General features: G+C 38.3%; 1 protein-coding gene across 4 annotated transcripts in view; it reads right to left on the reverse strand.

The window, feature by feature from the left end:
* Positions 1-810: 810 nt before the first annotated feature.
* TRPS1 (transcriptional repressor GATA binding 1) overlaps positions 811-17,877 on the reverse strand; it is a 240,254-nt gene continuing 223,187 nt past the window's right edge. For all 4 annotated transcript variants that reach the window (XM_074352933.1, XM_074352935.1, XM_010972574.3 and 1 more), the window contains 2 exons: positions 10,650-10,772; positions 811-7,620 (listed from right to left, as the gene is read on the reverse strand). In XM_074352933.1, the coding sequence (XP_074209034.1) occupies positions 6,559-7,620; positions 10,650-10,772 (1,185 nt within the window). In that variant the 3' untranslated portion in view covers positions 811-6,558. The remainder of the gene's footprint in view (positions 7,621-10,649; positions 10,773-17,877) is intronic.

The following is a 17,877-nucleotide window of genomic DNA, read 5'->3' on the forward strand; positions in this document are numbered from 1 at the left end:
CAGCCCCTCAAAGTCTTTCGTCTCCTGTTTTCAAAACATGGGAGAAAAGAAAACACTTGAAAAAATAAGTAAAGGGTTTGTTAACTTGTGTTCACAAAATGAGAAGTAAAGATTGTGCAAGGAAGGTAGATACTAATTAATTTGAAATTTTCAGAACAAATCTTCCAAAGCCATGGGTTATTTACATGCTTTATGTCCTGTCCTTTTTGTGTTTTTCCTTCTGGTTAAAAACATTTTGGATGAGTCTTCTTTGCCTACTGGTTTTCTTCTGCCTCTTCCCTCTTTCCGAATCAACCTTCAGGAACCCTCTCTGATTAATTGCATTTTACACCAACAAACAAGGCATGTGATACATTAATATAAACTTCTTGAGATGATTTATCAGGATCTTCACATCATATTCATGTGTGCATACTGAATTGAATTCAAAATCAAACTTCAAAAGCAGGACTTTTTAACATATCATTAACATAATCATTACCCAATACTCAATACTTGATACTCAATAAATGTTTTGAAATAAACACAATTTTTATTGTTAATCTTCCTAAATAAACTAGTATAATCTTATTTTTTTTTTTACACAAAATCTATCAAGAAGAGATTGATTGTTTAAAGAAAAAAATAAAGCAAAGCAAAACAAGTTGAGAGAATCCAGGCTTTTTCAATCTTCGTCATATTTTTTGAAAACGGTGATTTGATTTCACTGTCTCAATTCATCAGAGCCTGCCTTTAAGTTACAAAAATCTGTCTTTCCTACTGTTACATGGATGAAAGTGAATCCATATAAACCATACCAACACCATCATGTATAACTGGTGGTAAAACTTTATTATTCAAGTTTAGATGTAACAGACATCTTTGCTGCCTGAAGATTGTTTGCATAAGAAATACACCAAGAACATGTTTGTGAGTAGAAATGAACATGCACTATGAAAACAAAATTAAATAAAACAAACAAAAAAAAATTCCATGTGTTGTAAGAACAGAACTATTATAGCCAACATTCTAATATTCAAATCAGGACTACAAATTGAATTTTTTCTTAGCAACATGAAATCATTCCGTATGAAAGACATTTTCTGCTGGTGAATATTGCTGTAAGTGAATTTTACATTGGCATTTTGAGATGTTTCCCGCCCCTGTCCCTCCCCCCACCCACAAATTATCCATGTTGTCAAATAGCCCACCCTAAGGAATTTGGCATTTCTTATTGGGATATTTGCCTTGTTGGTAGCCATTAAGAAACTATGGTTTTATTTATTGTAATAGTTTTGCCTCTTCATAGCCAACGCTACAGGCTGTCTAGTTATGATATTTACAGCTCGTCTTTAATAAAAATGACCCCAACCTTTCCTGGCCCTTGGGAACTGAGAGTTTAAATAAGTCCCTTGGCCCTATAATAATACTTGGCACTCCCATGGCGCCTTTTCACCAAGGATCTCAAAGTGCTTTACAAACAAGTACTACATTACCATTATTATTATTATTAATAATAATATTATTATTAATATATTTTTTCCATTTTACAGGTGAGGAACCTGAGGCACAAAAAGAGAAAAAAAAAAAGTGATTTGCTGCACGTCATATAATGAAAAGAGAACCGGGGGAGGGGGGTAAAAATCAGGATCCAGTTTTGGGACTCATGGGTCTTGAAGGACCATTTTCTCTGATGAAGGCTAAGTGTTATTTCCATGTAAAGTTACTCTTGCTTTTTCTCTGGCGTAGGACGGAGTGAAGCTTATATTTTACGTTTCCTCTCAAGAGAACAACACACAAGCCTACATTATCCAGTTTCCACACGTGGACCAATGCTGAAGTTCACATTTTCTTCATCCCTGACTTGACACACGTCAGCCCTAGCACCTTCCAGAGGTCCTAATTCTTGCAGACAACTGTGGATGTTTTCTAAACAACTGACCACTATCAGCAATACGGGAGTCCACTGTCTGTGACACAGTCATGGAAAACCAAAAGGAAGTGCTCTGCAAAGAAGTCATGCCTTCTGCCCTTGGCCAAGTCTTTCTTTGGGAAAATAACACAGCCCTTCAAAGTCCCGACGCATGTCTTTCCATCCTCTTCTCCTTTACAGCTGCCTGCTGAGAGAGTGCCACCTAGAAGTACCTACCTTTGGTTAGCATGTTTAGTCTCATATTCAGGTTGGACTGCAGTTCCCCCATTTTCTCCTGTGATCTAAGACAGTCAGCAAAGCCTTCGCCCACTTGCTCACCAAAGGTGCCTTGGGTATTTTTGCCACGGCCCTCAACCCAAAGACAAGGAGCTGTGAGCGCAAGTAAACTATAGGCGAAAGGCTGGCAAACGGCACAGAAGCTGACAGCCAGCTTCTTGACTTCATGCTTCTGCCACGGGATGTCAGCTCTTCCCCTCCAGAACTCTGTTAAAGTTCACCAACTCAACAGGCAGGCAGTCCAGAGGTCTCAAGACAGGTCACCTTGGGATGTTCTGCAGCCATGCAGCGGGAGGCTAGTCCTTATTTTAGTAGCAGGATTGATATTCTTCAATTCATTAAGAAAAATGTATATCCTCAGGCATTTTCAAAAATATACACATTTAGTATTTTTGGAGCTGTATTTGCATTGGATCATCATAGATTATGTGCACATGTGCAATCATCAACAATGTGCTACCACAGGCTTCAACAAAGAGCTGTTCAAGGTCATCCCTTTTGTCTCCTTCCCATTAATATTACCTTAGGAAAGAATCCCCATGCTTGTTTTCTAAAATCTACCCTCACTAAAAGAGAACAGCTTAGAAGAAAACATCACACTCTTAAAAGCTGATTTTTTTTTTTTAAAAAAAAGAACATCTCAATATGTCATGTAGAAAGAATGGGTACAGTCTTTTTGTTTTGAACTATGGAGTTTAGGTGTTTGCCGACAGAGCTCCATCCTTTTCTCATCTACTTAGAGTCGTGCAGTGCCTCTCAGTCCACAGTCCTCCGAGGTGGGCTGGCTCTTTATGATTTTTCTGTCCCAAACAACGATATGAACATATGGGTGAGAGATGGAGAGAGAAAGAGTGAGAAGGAGCAGAATGAGAATGCGTGAGCTGGTCCTGGCCTAAAGTTTGATCCAAAGCCTGATTCAGAATACAGATGCGTACTTTAAAAAGACTTAAAGAGTTTTTTGGGGGGAGGGTATAGCTCAGTGGTAGAGCACATGCTTAGCATGCATGAGGTCCTGGGTTTAACCCCCAGTACCTTCATTAAAAAAAAAAAAATAAACAAACAAAACTAATTACCTTCCCTCCCCCCAAAACCAAAAAGGACTTACAGTTTTTAAATGGCATACAATTTTAGTTGGCATATAGTTTTTATCATTGGGAAAGCCTTTTCCAAGAGCGGAAATTCCTAAGTAGTTTTGAACCCCCTCCCCGCCCCCCAAAAAAGGTTAAGTCCCTAAATAGCTCATTTAAAATGACAGTTTAAGACAACATGATCCAGAACTCTAAAACCCAATTAAAAATAAAGATAACCACCAATCATTTTTGTGATATATGTTGAGAGCTGGAACAAAGGCTCTCGTAAGTCAAAAATTCAGGGGTATTTTAGTGTTGTGTTAAATTTTCATCTTTTTTAATAGTCCAACTTTTTCTCCATCAAAATATGAAAGTAAAATAAATGAAAATAAAATCATCAATAACAAAGGAATACAGAATAAGATCGTGTCAATGCTATCTAAGAATATTCTACTGAAAGTAGACTGACCATAAATATTCCAAGAATAGTGATATGTATTTTCCAACGCTAACCATTACTACTTGTCTGTCTGAGAAAAAATAAAAAAATCAGATGAAAAAAAAAAAGACATACATGCCCAAAATGAATAACCTACTTGTTTCTAACACAGTGGAGAAACTTCTTATGGGGTATTTCTGCCCAAAAAAGTCATACCTAACATTGCCCTAGTTAACCAAACTCCGCGTATTTTCTGATTGGAGCAGTCCACATTGAATGTTGCTTGAGGATTGCCAAGGTGCACTTTGTTTCTAGTCCTTTTACTAAGAAAATTATTGTTTTGTTGTTTGGGAAATCTCCTCTTGTTTAGATCTTTAATTGCCACCTCTCCAATCTGCCTGTACACTTTGAGATACGTTCATCAAAATTCCTAAGAAATATCAGGTGCATCACATCATGCGAATGTCGAAGCCCCTCATTCCACCTCTGTCTCTCAGTTCCTGTGAACATTAGAGCGACTTGACAGGTGAGATCAGAATAGGACCCTTTAAAAATGAAACTGAAGCAGAAGGCTTAGTCCTGACTTCTTTCTCTCTCTCTCTCTCCTTTTTTTTTTTTTTTTCCCACATGAAAACGAAAATGCAAGAATGGAAATGACAACACAATATCAGAAAGACATGTTTAACTTCATTCACTACAACAGTCACAAACTGGTTGAACTCTACCTGCCATCCAACTTTAAGAAACGAAGACCTGGCACTGTGAAAAAGAAACGAAACCCAAACAAAACAAAACAATACAAAGCAACTGCGAATTCATGTAAAAATGAAGTGCAAATGCGACTACTGAATGCAATAAAAACATGAGTGCTGCGGATTCCAGCAGCACTTATCAAAATCATTTCTGAAATGTTTCATCTGAAACATAGACAAAGCAATAAAAAGAGGATATATGTTTATCATCTTAAGCATAACAATGTGAATTAAGAGCTTAAAAATTAAAAAAAAAAAGTACTTGGAATGAATAGTGCTACCCTTTTTTTCCTAAGTAGGCATAAAAATATTTTCATTTCCTTCTTGTTTTCCATACCATTATATCAAGAACTTTCATTTGTTTCATGTTACCGTTTACAACTTTAATGCACACACACACACACAAAGAGATATCTACCGCAATAGAAATAGTTGCTTCATTACCTTGTTTGCTACATTTGCAAATGTAAACAGCTAGGCAGAGCCAGAACTGACTCTAATGCATGATGGAATATCTTTGTTGCATACGTACACTGTAGAAAATAATTATTCAATATGTCAGGCACCATTATTTGAAATGTAATACATTAATATTTACTAGAAAAATAAGGTTTTTTTTTTTTTTTCCTATTTGTTCTCCCAACTTCTTTAATGAAATAAGTTAATCTGACAGTGCATCCAGTAGCTTGTAATATCTTCTACATCTCCGTGGCAAAAAATAAACTACTGGTTGGGACGATATAATGCAAATTATTAAAGTCAGTCCTTGTACATACATCCTTGTAGCAAGCATTGAGGCTCGACTAACAGCACCTTTAACCAATTATTTAATGTTCAGTTATTTAGCCCTATTTCCCTGAGCAGTTATGCTGAGGCTTTCCCTTCATGGATAGTTTTACAAAGCCTTGAGTATTAAAAGTACTATGAAGAACATACTTCTAAGAATCCTATTTAATGCTACTTAACTAAACCTGTATAAATCTAATGAAGGGGTTGACTGGTACATATACCAACTGCCAGTCTGTGGTAACGTAACCTTAGACGTTGCCTGACCACAAAGTTTGGAAATTATATATAAACCAAAGGAAAATAAATAAATACAGCAGGTTACCTTGTGGAGAAATATCATGCGTTCTAAGCCAATGAAGCCCATGGTCTGAATTTTTGTATCCATCTAGTCTTTTCAACTGAGGGGGTTCCTTTAGTTATGACGTGCCCAGTGAGATTAGTGACCGAGAGGAAGTTTAAAAAAACAAACCCAAACTGGTTCATCACATACAAGAAAGAAATACCTGGCTAACATACAATCACTACATAAGCACTGAGGAGGTTGTTTTTAAAAATGCATATATATTTGGACAAAATGAGCCTAAATGGCAAACAAAAGGACTATGTTGGAAAGGAGTACTTGAACATCTAAAGGGCAAAAATATCAGAGAGGGTGTGCATGTGTATGTACAGGCAGGGCTGGCCAAAATCCTTGTGTCACCATCTGTCATTTTTCCCTGTTGCTCTCTCACCAAGCCTAACCACAGCTCACGTTTCTAGGTCTAAATCTGAAACACGGTCAATGAGAGGAGACTCATCGAAGAGGGCGCCATTTTCCTTTCACTGCCCTGGAGATGAGATTTCTCCTCGTCTGCCTTGGATTTCATGATACTTCTAAACTGAGGCAACAATTCATTGGTTTTTGAGCAGATGGGCCAACGGCCAGCCCAATACTGCTTTAATATCATAAGATGTAAACCCTTCCAAATTCTAGACAGCTTTGATCTCTCTCTTTACAAGCATAATAATTATAGTCTGGTGATACTTCTTACAGATGGTTTCCACAGTACACATTTGCCAAGATGGTTTTGACTTACTAGGTTCTAAAACATGACTATTTACCATCTTCCATTTATTTTTCTCACTGACCATTTGTCTCATTTTTTAATCTTGGTAACCTACTCATCAAAAGAAAGAATAATAAAAGATGGGGATTTCATGTTGGATAAGGCAGGCTCTATGAAGTATTTTTTTTTTAATAGGTCTTCATAAGACATTACAAGCTATTGAATTCCCATCAAGAAAACCTATTTCTATTTAATTGTGCTAAGTGCTAAGGTTTTACTCTTTAGATTTTCCATTTTTTTCCGCTTGTGCATTGTTCCTATGCAGGCCCCTCTGGATATGAGTTGTGAAGTCATATTTGTCCGTGCAAAGATGCTGGCATATGCTGCACTGGAAAGGTCCACTGTCACCATGGCAACTCATATGCAAAGCATACATCACTTCATCCAGAAAGACAATGCCACAGTGCACACATTTTGTGGAAAGTTCATCTTGAGTACTTCTATCCACTTTCTCTGTTTTTACTACATTCAAGGGACCTTCATTTTTTACACTGGATGGTGCCTTCGTTTTCTCCTTGGAGGCACCGTTTGCAGTTGGCCCAGGTCTGGAATGCTTGATCGCCAAATCTAGAGGAATGTCATTGTCTGATCCGACAGCTGAAAAATGAGGAGGCAGGTTGAAGGTGGGATAAGGCACATAGTTTTGGCAAGGATTTGGTAGGCCAGGCACGTGACTCAAGTAGTGCGGATTGCCAGGAACGGAGAGCTTATATTTACTCCAGAACCGCAGCCAATCAGCTTCACTCTGGAAGTCATTATGTACAAAGGGAAGTCCAAACAGCGGGTACTGGTACTTTTCAATAGGGCTGCCTGGTGGCGAGTAGTTTGGGTGCTTCGCGGGTCTCATGTACTTTTCTATGGGACTGCCCCTCTCAGAACTCCCTTTCCCTTCAGACACGGAGGAACTGTTTCCCGGGTCTCCAGTACTTTCCTGAGGACTTTTTATCTGAATGTGCAAAGGTTGCATCCTTTTGTGAATATCCAGAGTTTGGCTGACCAGGACTGGCTGCTGAGCAGAATGGCTTTTAGTCAATGAACCCTGGGCTTCGTATTTACTCAGGCTGGGGAGCGGAATTTCCCTCTGGTGACCTTCAGTTAAATGGTCTTCTGACCTCCTCTCTAAGGGGCTCCCATTGACTTGCTCCTCGCTGCCACCCCTCTGCTGTTTGTTGAGCTGCTCAGCCTGAAGTGCCTCTGGGTTAAGGCGCTTTCTTGTTCTTCTCCTAATAATCTGCTCACCGTTGTTTTGTTTAATGATGTTTAAAGGCCTGGGAGTCTGCAGAGAACACACACACAATACATAAAAGGAAAACATTCAAAAATACATTAAAACGCATTACCAATTCCGCGCAAATATAAACCATGCTGAAGTTCAAAGCAAAGATAGGCTTTACGTTAGAGATTTACTAAATCTCCTCCTTTTGCCCTAAGCAGGATCAGAGGAAGTAACCACAGCACACCATTTCACTCTAATGAAATCAGGCCCATCTTTACAGGGAGGACTGAAAAACTTTAATCTACTTGAAAACAGCTTTTCCAAACTCAATAGATTCTGGAATTGCATCATTTAGTGATAAAACTGTGTAGCAAGTTACTTGAAGAAATGTGACTTTTCTGAAATATTTCTCAACTTCTGAGTCATGCACTGGGATGTCAACATAGTAACTTGGGAGATGGGTTTTAGTGATGACTGTGGAAAAATTATACATTGCTGTTGACTGAGCTGTGTTCCCCACTCCCCCGTTCATAGGTTGAAGTGCTAACTCCTCAGTGTGAGTGTGGCTGAAGAGGAGGTCTTTAGGAGGTAAATAAGGTTAAATGAGGACACAGCATGAAGGCAGCCTTCCACAAGCCAGGAAGAGCACTCTCACCAGAACCCAACCATGCTGGTGCCCTAATCTCAGACTCCCGGCCTCTAGAACTGTGTGCTAATATATTTTTGTTGTTTCAGCCACTTAATTTATGGTATTTTGTTATGCCAACCCTAGCTAAGTAATACATTCTTCTAAATAATTGCAAGTGTGAATATATAATATTAAAGATCAGAGCAAAAATAATCCAAGACAAATTGACAGAATTTCAAGGAAAGATATCAGGTAATCAAAGCTGTATCAGAGAGAGGTTTTTTGTTTTGTTTTTGTTTTTTAATCTCTCACTTTTATTTCTCTTTCTTTAATTATGTGAGTATTCACTATGGAAGGCTTTAGTTGTTAACAGGTGAAACATTTGTTTTCTGTTGAAAATCTAATTTATCTGTGGCCTCGGTTCAAATATCCAATTTGTTACTCTACTCTGTACTTAAATCGAATGCTAACTTTCACTCAGCTTAAGTATGCTATTCAACTTCGACATTATATGATTGGTATTTATGTACATGTTCAACAGGTGTTTATATTCCATGACTAAAATCCGTAGATAAGACTGTAAAAAAAAAAAAAAAAACTTTACTTGCAGTAAGAGCTCTAACTTTGATTTATAGAATTGAAAGAATAAGCTTAATAAATGAATGCATATTTATAGATTAAAAATGCAGGAGAATCATTAAATGAGCTAAAATCTGATGCTAAAAGATTACTGAAACCAGGAAATAATTTCTACACAAAATGTGAATATAAACAATACATCATTTGTGAATTGTACCTAGAAAGGATGAACCTGAATGCAAGAGTGTACTTTTTATCTGTTAGACATAATATAAATCCTTTTGGAATGTTTCTGTTTTCACAAAGATATTTTGAAGGAGAAAAGATAACACGCTTTTTATTGACAATCAAATTACTGGTTTCAGAAAAAAAATGCTATTTTCCCTTGGGTATGTTCATTTATTTTGTTCAGAATTTCAGGTATATAAAAAGCTCATATTCAGATTATAAAAATAGGCAGTATTTAATCTCTACCTTCTAAAGAAATCTGAAATTTGCATTCATACCTTTTTTAAACTTTCATAACTTTTGTGGCAGCCTTTGATGTGAAACGTGAGCATAACCTTTATGTATTTAAATTTATGACTTAAAAAAACCCTCAAAATTGAAAACATCTCCTCTCTGGAGAGATGAATATTAAAATAACTGTAAAAAAAGAGTTTAGTTTGTATCACAGTTGTTAAATTATCGTAACCTGGAAGAGCAGTAGTTTAGTTATTTCTTGGCCTTTGATTGGCCAGAGTTCAATTAAAATCATTGTCAGTACTTATTAAATGGAAGCTTACTGCTGTGCTTAAATGGTGAAGGTAAAAAAGTAAGGTGATGTTGATGGTGGTGGTGGGTGGGTGGGAATCCTGTCAGCTACATGCTAATAACTAAGGTTTTTACATTTTACCACCAATTAGTATTGTTAGCAGCCTGTATTTTTAAAAAGAGTGCTTCCAATGGTCCGTTTATGAGGACATTTTGTCTAAAATTGTATTCCCTGTAGCCATAATCTATTCATTGGCTTGTGCTTAGAGCGGCGGTAAAATGCCAAGCAAAATGAAAAAAGGTGGAGGGAAATAGAGTTCTGCTTACTCAATGGGGGATTCCGATTTTTAAAGGCAGCTCTTGTCAACAGATAAACTTTCTCAACTAAAAAATATTCTTCAGGAACTCAAACGCATTTGAAGATGGGTGATGTGCAAGTTTACATTTTATGATAGGATTCTAACTAAAATTTGGTTAGAAATAACTGGAGAGCCACAGAAAGAAGCCAGTTAGAGATCTTAAAACCCAAACACGTATGCACCTTACTCCACTCTGCTGGGTGCTTTCAAGCACTCGGATACCTCTGACTGAAAGCACTGGAGAGAGTCACCTGGCATCCTGGGTCCTAGCTTAGAACCACTCTCCTGAATGTGCCCAACTTCCAGTCCCCAAAGCAGCCAAGATGACCCTTGCAAATTCCAAAGATAAACTGGAAAATAAGCAATTTTTCCCTGTCCTATGTTTTACACCGAACATGGGAGAGTACACTTTAAACACACACACACACAACTTTTTAATATACTTTTGAACTTTTAAGGTTTCTCCTTTCTACCTAAGTTAATTTCACTGAATTCTGATAACCACTAGTTCAACTCTCTGTTATGGGAAGTTCCCAGAAATCAATCATTTTCCTCTTCTATATCAAAAGGAGCATAATGCATTACTAATGATCTCAAATGTTTCCCCCCATAACATCTAAGGCTTGTCCACCATAAATCACATGTGCACTCAAAGCGCCTGGATTAAACTCTGCAGGGGCAGGCACTGCAAGCCAGGGAATGGTACTTATCACGCCACAGACCAGGCTGCTTTATAAAGCTTTTCCTGAAACAGTCTAACAAGGTCTTACCGAGTGAAGCTTCTGGTAGAGGCCACACGCGTTGCATACATATCCGCCATTTGCATTCTTTCGCCAGAGAGAGGTCTTTGTGGTCAAGCAATTGGCACAAAAAACACCCGAGCCTCTGCGCCTCTGAAATGGGAAAAAAAAACATAAGGTCAGAGGTGAGTCACATGATCGGTGGAGTTAGACCAAATCAACCCAGGAGTTTTGTCTTTAGACTAGCAACAATGACAGTATAAAACCACACTGCCCATAATGAGGTCAGGTTCAATTGTGTTTAATAGGCACCACTGATTTTCATTATAATTAACCCTACAGTGATGGATGAGGTGTGTTCAGCACCAAAGGCTTTTCACAGAAACAGCTTTAACTTTTTGAACCTTGGGTTTTGTGCCTTTAATGATGGCTCCTAAATGCCGAACCCTAAAACATACCTTTTAAAAGTGTCAAAACAAAAGTCAAAAGACAGAGCCAGGCAATATGTTTAATATACTTTGGAAGAGGAGGGTACCTGTGTTTTAAAATACAGTCCAGCTTGGAATAAATGCAGCATGTAAACCATTTAGAGTTAAACCTGCTGTGTGTCTTTTTGGATGTCAGTCATGTAACGTAAGAGACCAGAAGACACTCAGTTCTAATTTTTGGTTTGCCGTTGTGAAGTCTGAAAGAACACACCCTCCGTCTCCCAAAGCTGAGAGGCACAGTGGGAACTTCTGCCAACCAGAAGTACAGTGTTACGAACGAGACTGCATACGAGGGGTCCGTGTCAGCCAGACAACACAGCCCCATCGATGGCTATTTATTTATTTTATTTGACTCAGACTTGAAGATCGCAAGTGTTTCTGAACACAAATTGATTTTAGTGGGCTGAATTCTGTAATCACCAGATTCAAAAATAACTCAAGAATATTTAGAAGTCGATCATTAGCACTGCTTGTTCCACTTCTGCTATCAAGTAATGATTCCATTAAACTTCTCATTGAAACAGAAGTCCGGCTGTGTCTGTAGGCGCAAAGACTAACAGGCAGGAAATGGAAGTCTCTTGTTGCAAAAAAAAAAAAAAAAAAAAAAAAAAAAGGCCAGCCCGAGCTGCAACTCTGCTCTCCTTTCGCTTCCTAGGAAGCAGAGCCTTTCATGACAAAATATGCATGTGAGATAAGGAGTGGAAAAAGTCTTGCTGGAACCCAATTTTGTTATAAATTTAAAATTACAAACACTATAAGTCAAAATTTCAGGGATTCATAAAATTTAGGCAATTTATTTAACTTGAGTCCATACTGTAGACGAGTGGTATCTCTGCCAAGAAAATACAATGGTTATAATTGTACTCTGATACATTTCAAATGGAAAGCTTTCTGCAGACATAATTTTGGCTTCAAGACTGGAACACTTTCTTGGCATTGAAAGGGCATTTGATTCATCGGGTGTTTCACAATGTATCACTAAAAAGACCTGGTGAGCAGCCAGTTCCCTATAGGGTAATTTTTCCATCCAGACGCAACTGCTATCAGAGGCCCTCGTCAGCTAAACTAATTATGATCTTGCAATTGCTGATGCCTGCGCGCTCTAACATTCGACATCCTCCATTAATCATCAATACAAGGAAAATGAATGAAACGTAAAGAAATGAGGGCTGGTAAGCTGCACAGCCATAAAAATCTGAAATGAGAGCAATAATTTAACAAGATCGGGGGAATGTTTTTAGTGAGCACAAAGTCAGGCTAACAATTGCCCTTTTCAACCAAGAACACAATTTCATTAGTGTAGCAGGTTGGGCTACTTTGAGGTGATGTAATAAAAGCTAGATTTTTCACAAAGATAATCTTTGGGTCCCCCTCCCCTCAAAGCAGGACCAGGAACGTGTCATACATTTCTCAGTCTCCGTAAGAGCGACACCAAATGCTGGGTGTCGGTCCTCAAAGTCCCAATCGGGACCCACTGCAAAAGTCCAGACAGCTGTTTCCCTCAAATCAAGGAACTATTAGAGGGTGTGTTTATCAAACACTTTGGGGCCCCCTTTATCCGAGGTGAGCCGGGGAGCCTAGTTTGGGTATAATTGTGAAACTTCCCTGGGGCCATGCTGTCTTTTTCCTCCATCTAAATAACACGTTTGGCAAATAAACACCAATTTGATCCACATAAAGGCAATGGAAATGTCCATTTGGAAACTAACCCGCATATATGGCTGAGGCTCAAATCTGGATGTGTAACCATTCACTCCAGCCTGCTTTTCTTTCCTTACGCCCTGGGTGCTTGACACAGCATGCCAAAGTGGGTGTAATCCTGGTTTCAGAGAATGCTTCAATCCTTGCACAATTTTGTGCTTAATTCTCTTGCAAAGAAAATGCCCTTCATTAGTTAGAGGGAAAATCCTGAAATTACAGCACTGGTTTCCACAGGCATATCTTGCTTTAAGCAGCATTTAGGCTCCCACAAAGGCTGGTATCTTTTAGGTAAATCATACCTTATTTTAAAAATACCAGGAGCACTTTGGATTCACTTATCCAGAGTCAGTATGGCATGGGGGTTAATAATCAGACTTAGGAGTCAGACAACTTGTATTCAAAACATGTCTCTGCCTTTTGCTTGGTATGACTTTGGGCAAGTTACTTAACCTGGCAAAGCTTAAATTTCCTCATCTTTAAAGTGTAAGCTGCTGTGAGTATTAATGCGGCAAATGGATGCGATTTAGAACAATGCCAGGGATGGAGTAAACAGTCAAAATAGCTACCTATCAAGGGGATTCAACTGTATGTCTTTTGTAAGAGAAAAATATTTTGTCAGTTTCATTTTTATCTCCTTAATCTACTTATTGTACATTTCAGATATTCTCAAAGCATATAGTTGGATATTATCAAATGCATTTCATTTGTGTCAATCTTATCAAATATGAGAATGGAAAGTTGAGTCAGAGTGAAATATCTAGGTGTTCACACCTAGAATTCAATAGAAGCGTGCTTGTGTGGGGGTGGAGAGGGGGAGGAAGGTGAGAAATATTTCACACATTGTGTTCCTTCCCATCTGAACAAATTTATCACTTGGTAAGCCCTGTAGAACTTTATGTTGGGGGCACTAGGGATTTCTGGAAGCAGCAGAGAAGGTGGGAGAATGTCCTTAGCTGTGTGACTGCAGAATTGTGGACTGTACCACATCTTTCTAAACCACGACACGGATGACAGCCTGACCTCAGGGGGAGTCACACCTTGTGTATAACGTAGCCTGGTTGGACAGAGTAAGGCATTTCTTTTCAAGTCACCAACATCCTTAGCTCAATCAAGTGCAGAGAAGTGGTCTGTTGTCAAAGAAGGCATAGTAAAAATCTCTCCTACCCCATTTTTCAAAAAAAGGCTAGTTAAACAGAAAGAAAGGCACTAAAGATCTGATTTCATTTGCAGACCATCAGGCATGATCAAGTTTTAAAATATTTTGTCATTCTCTTTTATACGATGTTTGTTAAAGACAGGAAATATAGTCATCAAATATTCTAATAAGCACCTAGGACAGTGCTTTCTGTCTTGAGCAGCTGAGCATTAATGAAATTGAAAATGATCTCCCCTGCTATTATTTCTGTCATTAGCAGTCACTTCTGTTTTTGAAAAGAAAGTTTTTAAAAAGGATTCCTTTGAAATGTCTCCCATTTGGATTGACAAATTTATCTTCAGTTGGACAGAGATGGCTAATGGTGATGTAGAAGATAAAATCAAGAGAATGAATTTTCCAGTCCTACATTCCACACTGATTTTTGAGAAGCAGCTGAAGCCATGCACTTGCTAGGTCCTGAAGGTTCAAGGTCAGGTAGAACAAAGCTCCAGCTCTCCTGCAGAGACATCATTAGAGTCACGCATTGTGGACGGTTCTACACGTGTGTGTGCATGTTTAAATAATAAGATTGTCTCTCCTTTCCCTACAAGCTGTGTTTAAGAGTTAATAATAATTTGTATCTCCATGACTTTGTGCAGGATAGAGGAGAACTGAGTGATAAGGATAAGGACACTTCTAGGAGAAGACACGACAGGAATAAACAGCTAGTGGATAATAACACTGATGACACACCTGAGAGGCATACTGGGCATGGTTCTTACTCTCCTTTCAGGCTGAAGGAAAGCTGCACTCTTATAGAGCCAAAGCCATACACAGTCATAGCACCCTCCACCCCTGGCCTTCTCTAAGTGCACTCTCTACTTCTATGTGGTTTTCCATGGAGGGCAAGAGTGAAGGAAGGTCCGCCCCAAATCCCAGATCTACATGAGAGTCACATCCAGTGCAAATTTCTACAGAGGAAATCCTGGAATCAACAATTCAAGGAACTGACTGCTTTTAACTTCAAGTTTTAACAGTTTGCCCTCTAACTTTTAGGTCACATTTGTGTGGCCGCCATGTTACTTCTGTTGGCTGGTAATTTCCTGTATGAAAAAGGAAGGAGGGTGGTAGGAACAGTTAACTGCAAGGAATTCTGAGGCCAGCCCAATGATGGGCCCAGCAAAAGCTTTTCAATAACTGAGTATTGTCTGGACCACTTGTCTCCTTTCCACATTTCAAATGTACTATGACTGCCATATTGATTTTCACAACAACAATTTAGGCGATGAATTGAGACAATCATCCACACCAAGATTTGAAACAGACAGCGACACACCCATCTTTTAATAGAAGTACTCTTTCAATCCAATATAATTTTTCCTTTTCCTCCTGTACAGTGCACCAAGAAGTATAACCACTAAATAACCAACTGAAAAAAACAACAAAAAACAAAACTTTAGCCGTTAGGTTCACAGCTAACCACTGTAGGGTATCACTATCATTACATTTTCCCCAAAGCTTCTGATTCAAGTTTGGTTTTAGGGGGCTTAAATCCTCCGTTGGTTATAGATCCCTTTGCGTTGAGCCCTGACACGTGTGCTGGTAAACCCAGATGTTACTTTAGAAAAGAACAAGGATAAAAAACAAGTTTTAAATTGGTTTGGCTGTTTGTATTGCTTATTTTATTTTATTATTTGAAGATCTGCCAAAAACAAACATTGTAAGGTTTTCAAATATCGTTATTAACACAAAATGTACATAGAGTTCATTTGATTAATAAAACGTAAATATGACTGAATTATTCATTCAAGTGGCTTAACATTTGGGGACATGGGATATTCATCTTCAAGACAGTAAAAGTCCCCATTGGTGAAGTTATTTGTGCAGAAATGATCCTTTCTAATAGTTTTCTATGAATAAGAACCATACTGAAACCATGTAATTACATAACAAGCCTTGATAGACTGAGTACTTACTCACATTTTTTATGGTTTTATATCTTAGCCATTTTAAATCAATTCAATCTGAAATTTGATATACGTGCTGTGAGTCTGGATGTACCTCAAATATTTTTAACTCCTTCAGTTTCCATGTTTACTCGATTATATCAAGAATCCTTTGAGAACTTCATTCTAGGGAAATGTACAGATGGCTGTGATAGAATCTTCTGGTACAACTTTGCAGTAATAACATCTCAGTGGTAAATTCAATTCAGTTCAGTTCTGGGAATAGTTATTAAATGTCCACCATGTGCCTGGCACTGTGCTAGAAGCTGGAGTTACAGTGATCTATACGACAGACATGGTCTGTAATCTCTCAATTTCCAGGAGAATCTTCTAAAAACATATACTAAGTGTGGAGTTAACTTGATACAAACTGAGATTGTTCATGAATACTGACAGTTTAATTCAGGTAAATTGTATGGAAACATTTCTGAAGAAATCAAAGTATTTCCCATGAATGAATCTCATTTAAAGGCTGAAAGTTATCTAACAATTAGAGGGCTTAATCTCTGTGCTCCTCTATAAAAATGTGTAATAGTCTGGTCATTTTAGAAACAAGACACTTGTTTATTGTCCTATCAGTAACACTGCCCTATTAACTTCCAAAAGAGTTGCTATAAACTAAATAATGTGTTCAAGACTGTCATATACAATAGACATTCAATAACTGTTGAATACATTATAAATATTATTTTAGTCTTTATCTCTATTATTCACCACTAAGAGACATAGAAGGCCACTCTCTCCCACTTCCCCTGTTAAAGAATTAACTGACACACCAGAAGAATATGAAGAATACAGCACCCAAAACCAGTTAAAATAGATGGTGGCTTGCAATGAACACCTTTAAATTAATCATCAGAATTTTATCAGAAGCACGGGCTGGTCAATATTTTAGCAAGAGCCGGGAAAGAGCTCTGCCAACAAAAAGCAATAGGTACCAATACCCTGGCTGACTTTTGTTCCAAGTAAAATTGTAAAGAATCAGTTGAAATGGGCTGTACAGCACGTCAATGCCTGCTTTAAAACAACCCTCTATGCCCTCAGATTTCTTGCCAAAAAACTGAAGAGATTCTACAAGGTTCAGCCAAGCACCCATCTTATAATCACCTATCTCAGAGTTTGGAAACAAAACCTGTTTACCCTGCTTATTAAATTCACTTCCTCACCACATCAGCAATGATAATGGAGACCAGTGTAAACTGACATCCTTGGCTAGGAGCAATGGAACAACTTCTGTTCCAGAACATGAGGCAGTACACACTCCAGTAATCAGACGTTGTGCCCAGGTACAAATGTGCCTAAGACTTTTCCAGGGACATGTCACCACGCGGGAGCTGCTCAATACATCAGGACACGCTAGTGTGCTAAAAGCACATTAGCTCTGTTTCTTCTGAGGTGCAGTTGGTGACTCGTGGAGTGGAAGAGCAGAAAAATTAAAGGTCCCCAAATAAACCCCACACTGTAAATTTATTCTGGTAGATCCTTCAAATCTTCAGATTTTGGGAACTTATCACACAGATATATAACCCATTACGTAGTTCTGAAGGACCCCCACCTCCGTCCTTTGACTTACCCCACATTTGGTAAATTAGCAAACCAAACACCTAATGTCATACACAAATTACCTAACGGACTAGGAGAAGAAAAACCCAGATCTTTGGAGTTCTCATCCACGCTGTTTCTGTAATAATGTTCTGCCTTGAGAGCAATATAGATTTGGACAGCTGAAAATCTGGTTGAAAATTTATGTCTACACTGTCTTTTTTCATTCAAAGTGAAAGTCATTACTGTCAAGAGAACTACTCAAGTCTCTCACTGCTTCTATTTCTGCCGCCACAGATCCATTTTCACCTTTCCTTCAGTTACAACAGTGGTCGGAACGCTGTTCTACAGGGGCTTCTTCTAAGCTAGTGCCAAAATCTGACACT

This window comes from Camelus bactrianus, chromosome 25 (genome assembly GCF_048773025.1).
Source record: "Camelus bactrianus isolate YW-2024 breed Bactrian camel chromosome 25, ASM4877302v1, whole genome shotgun sequence".
Lineage (NCBI taxonomy): Eukaryota > Metazoa > Chordata > Mammalia > Artiodactyla > Camelidae > Camelus > Camelus bactrianus.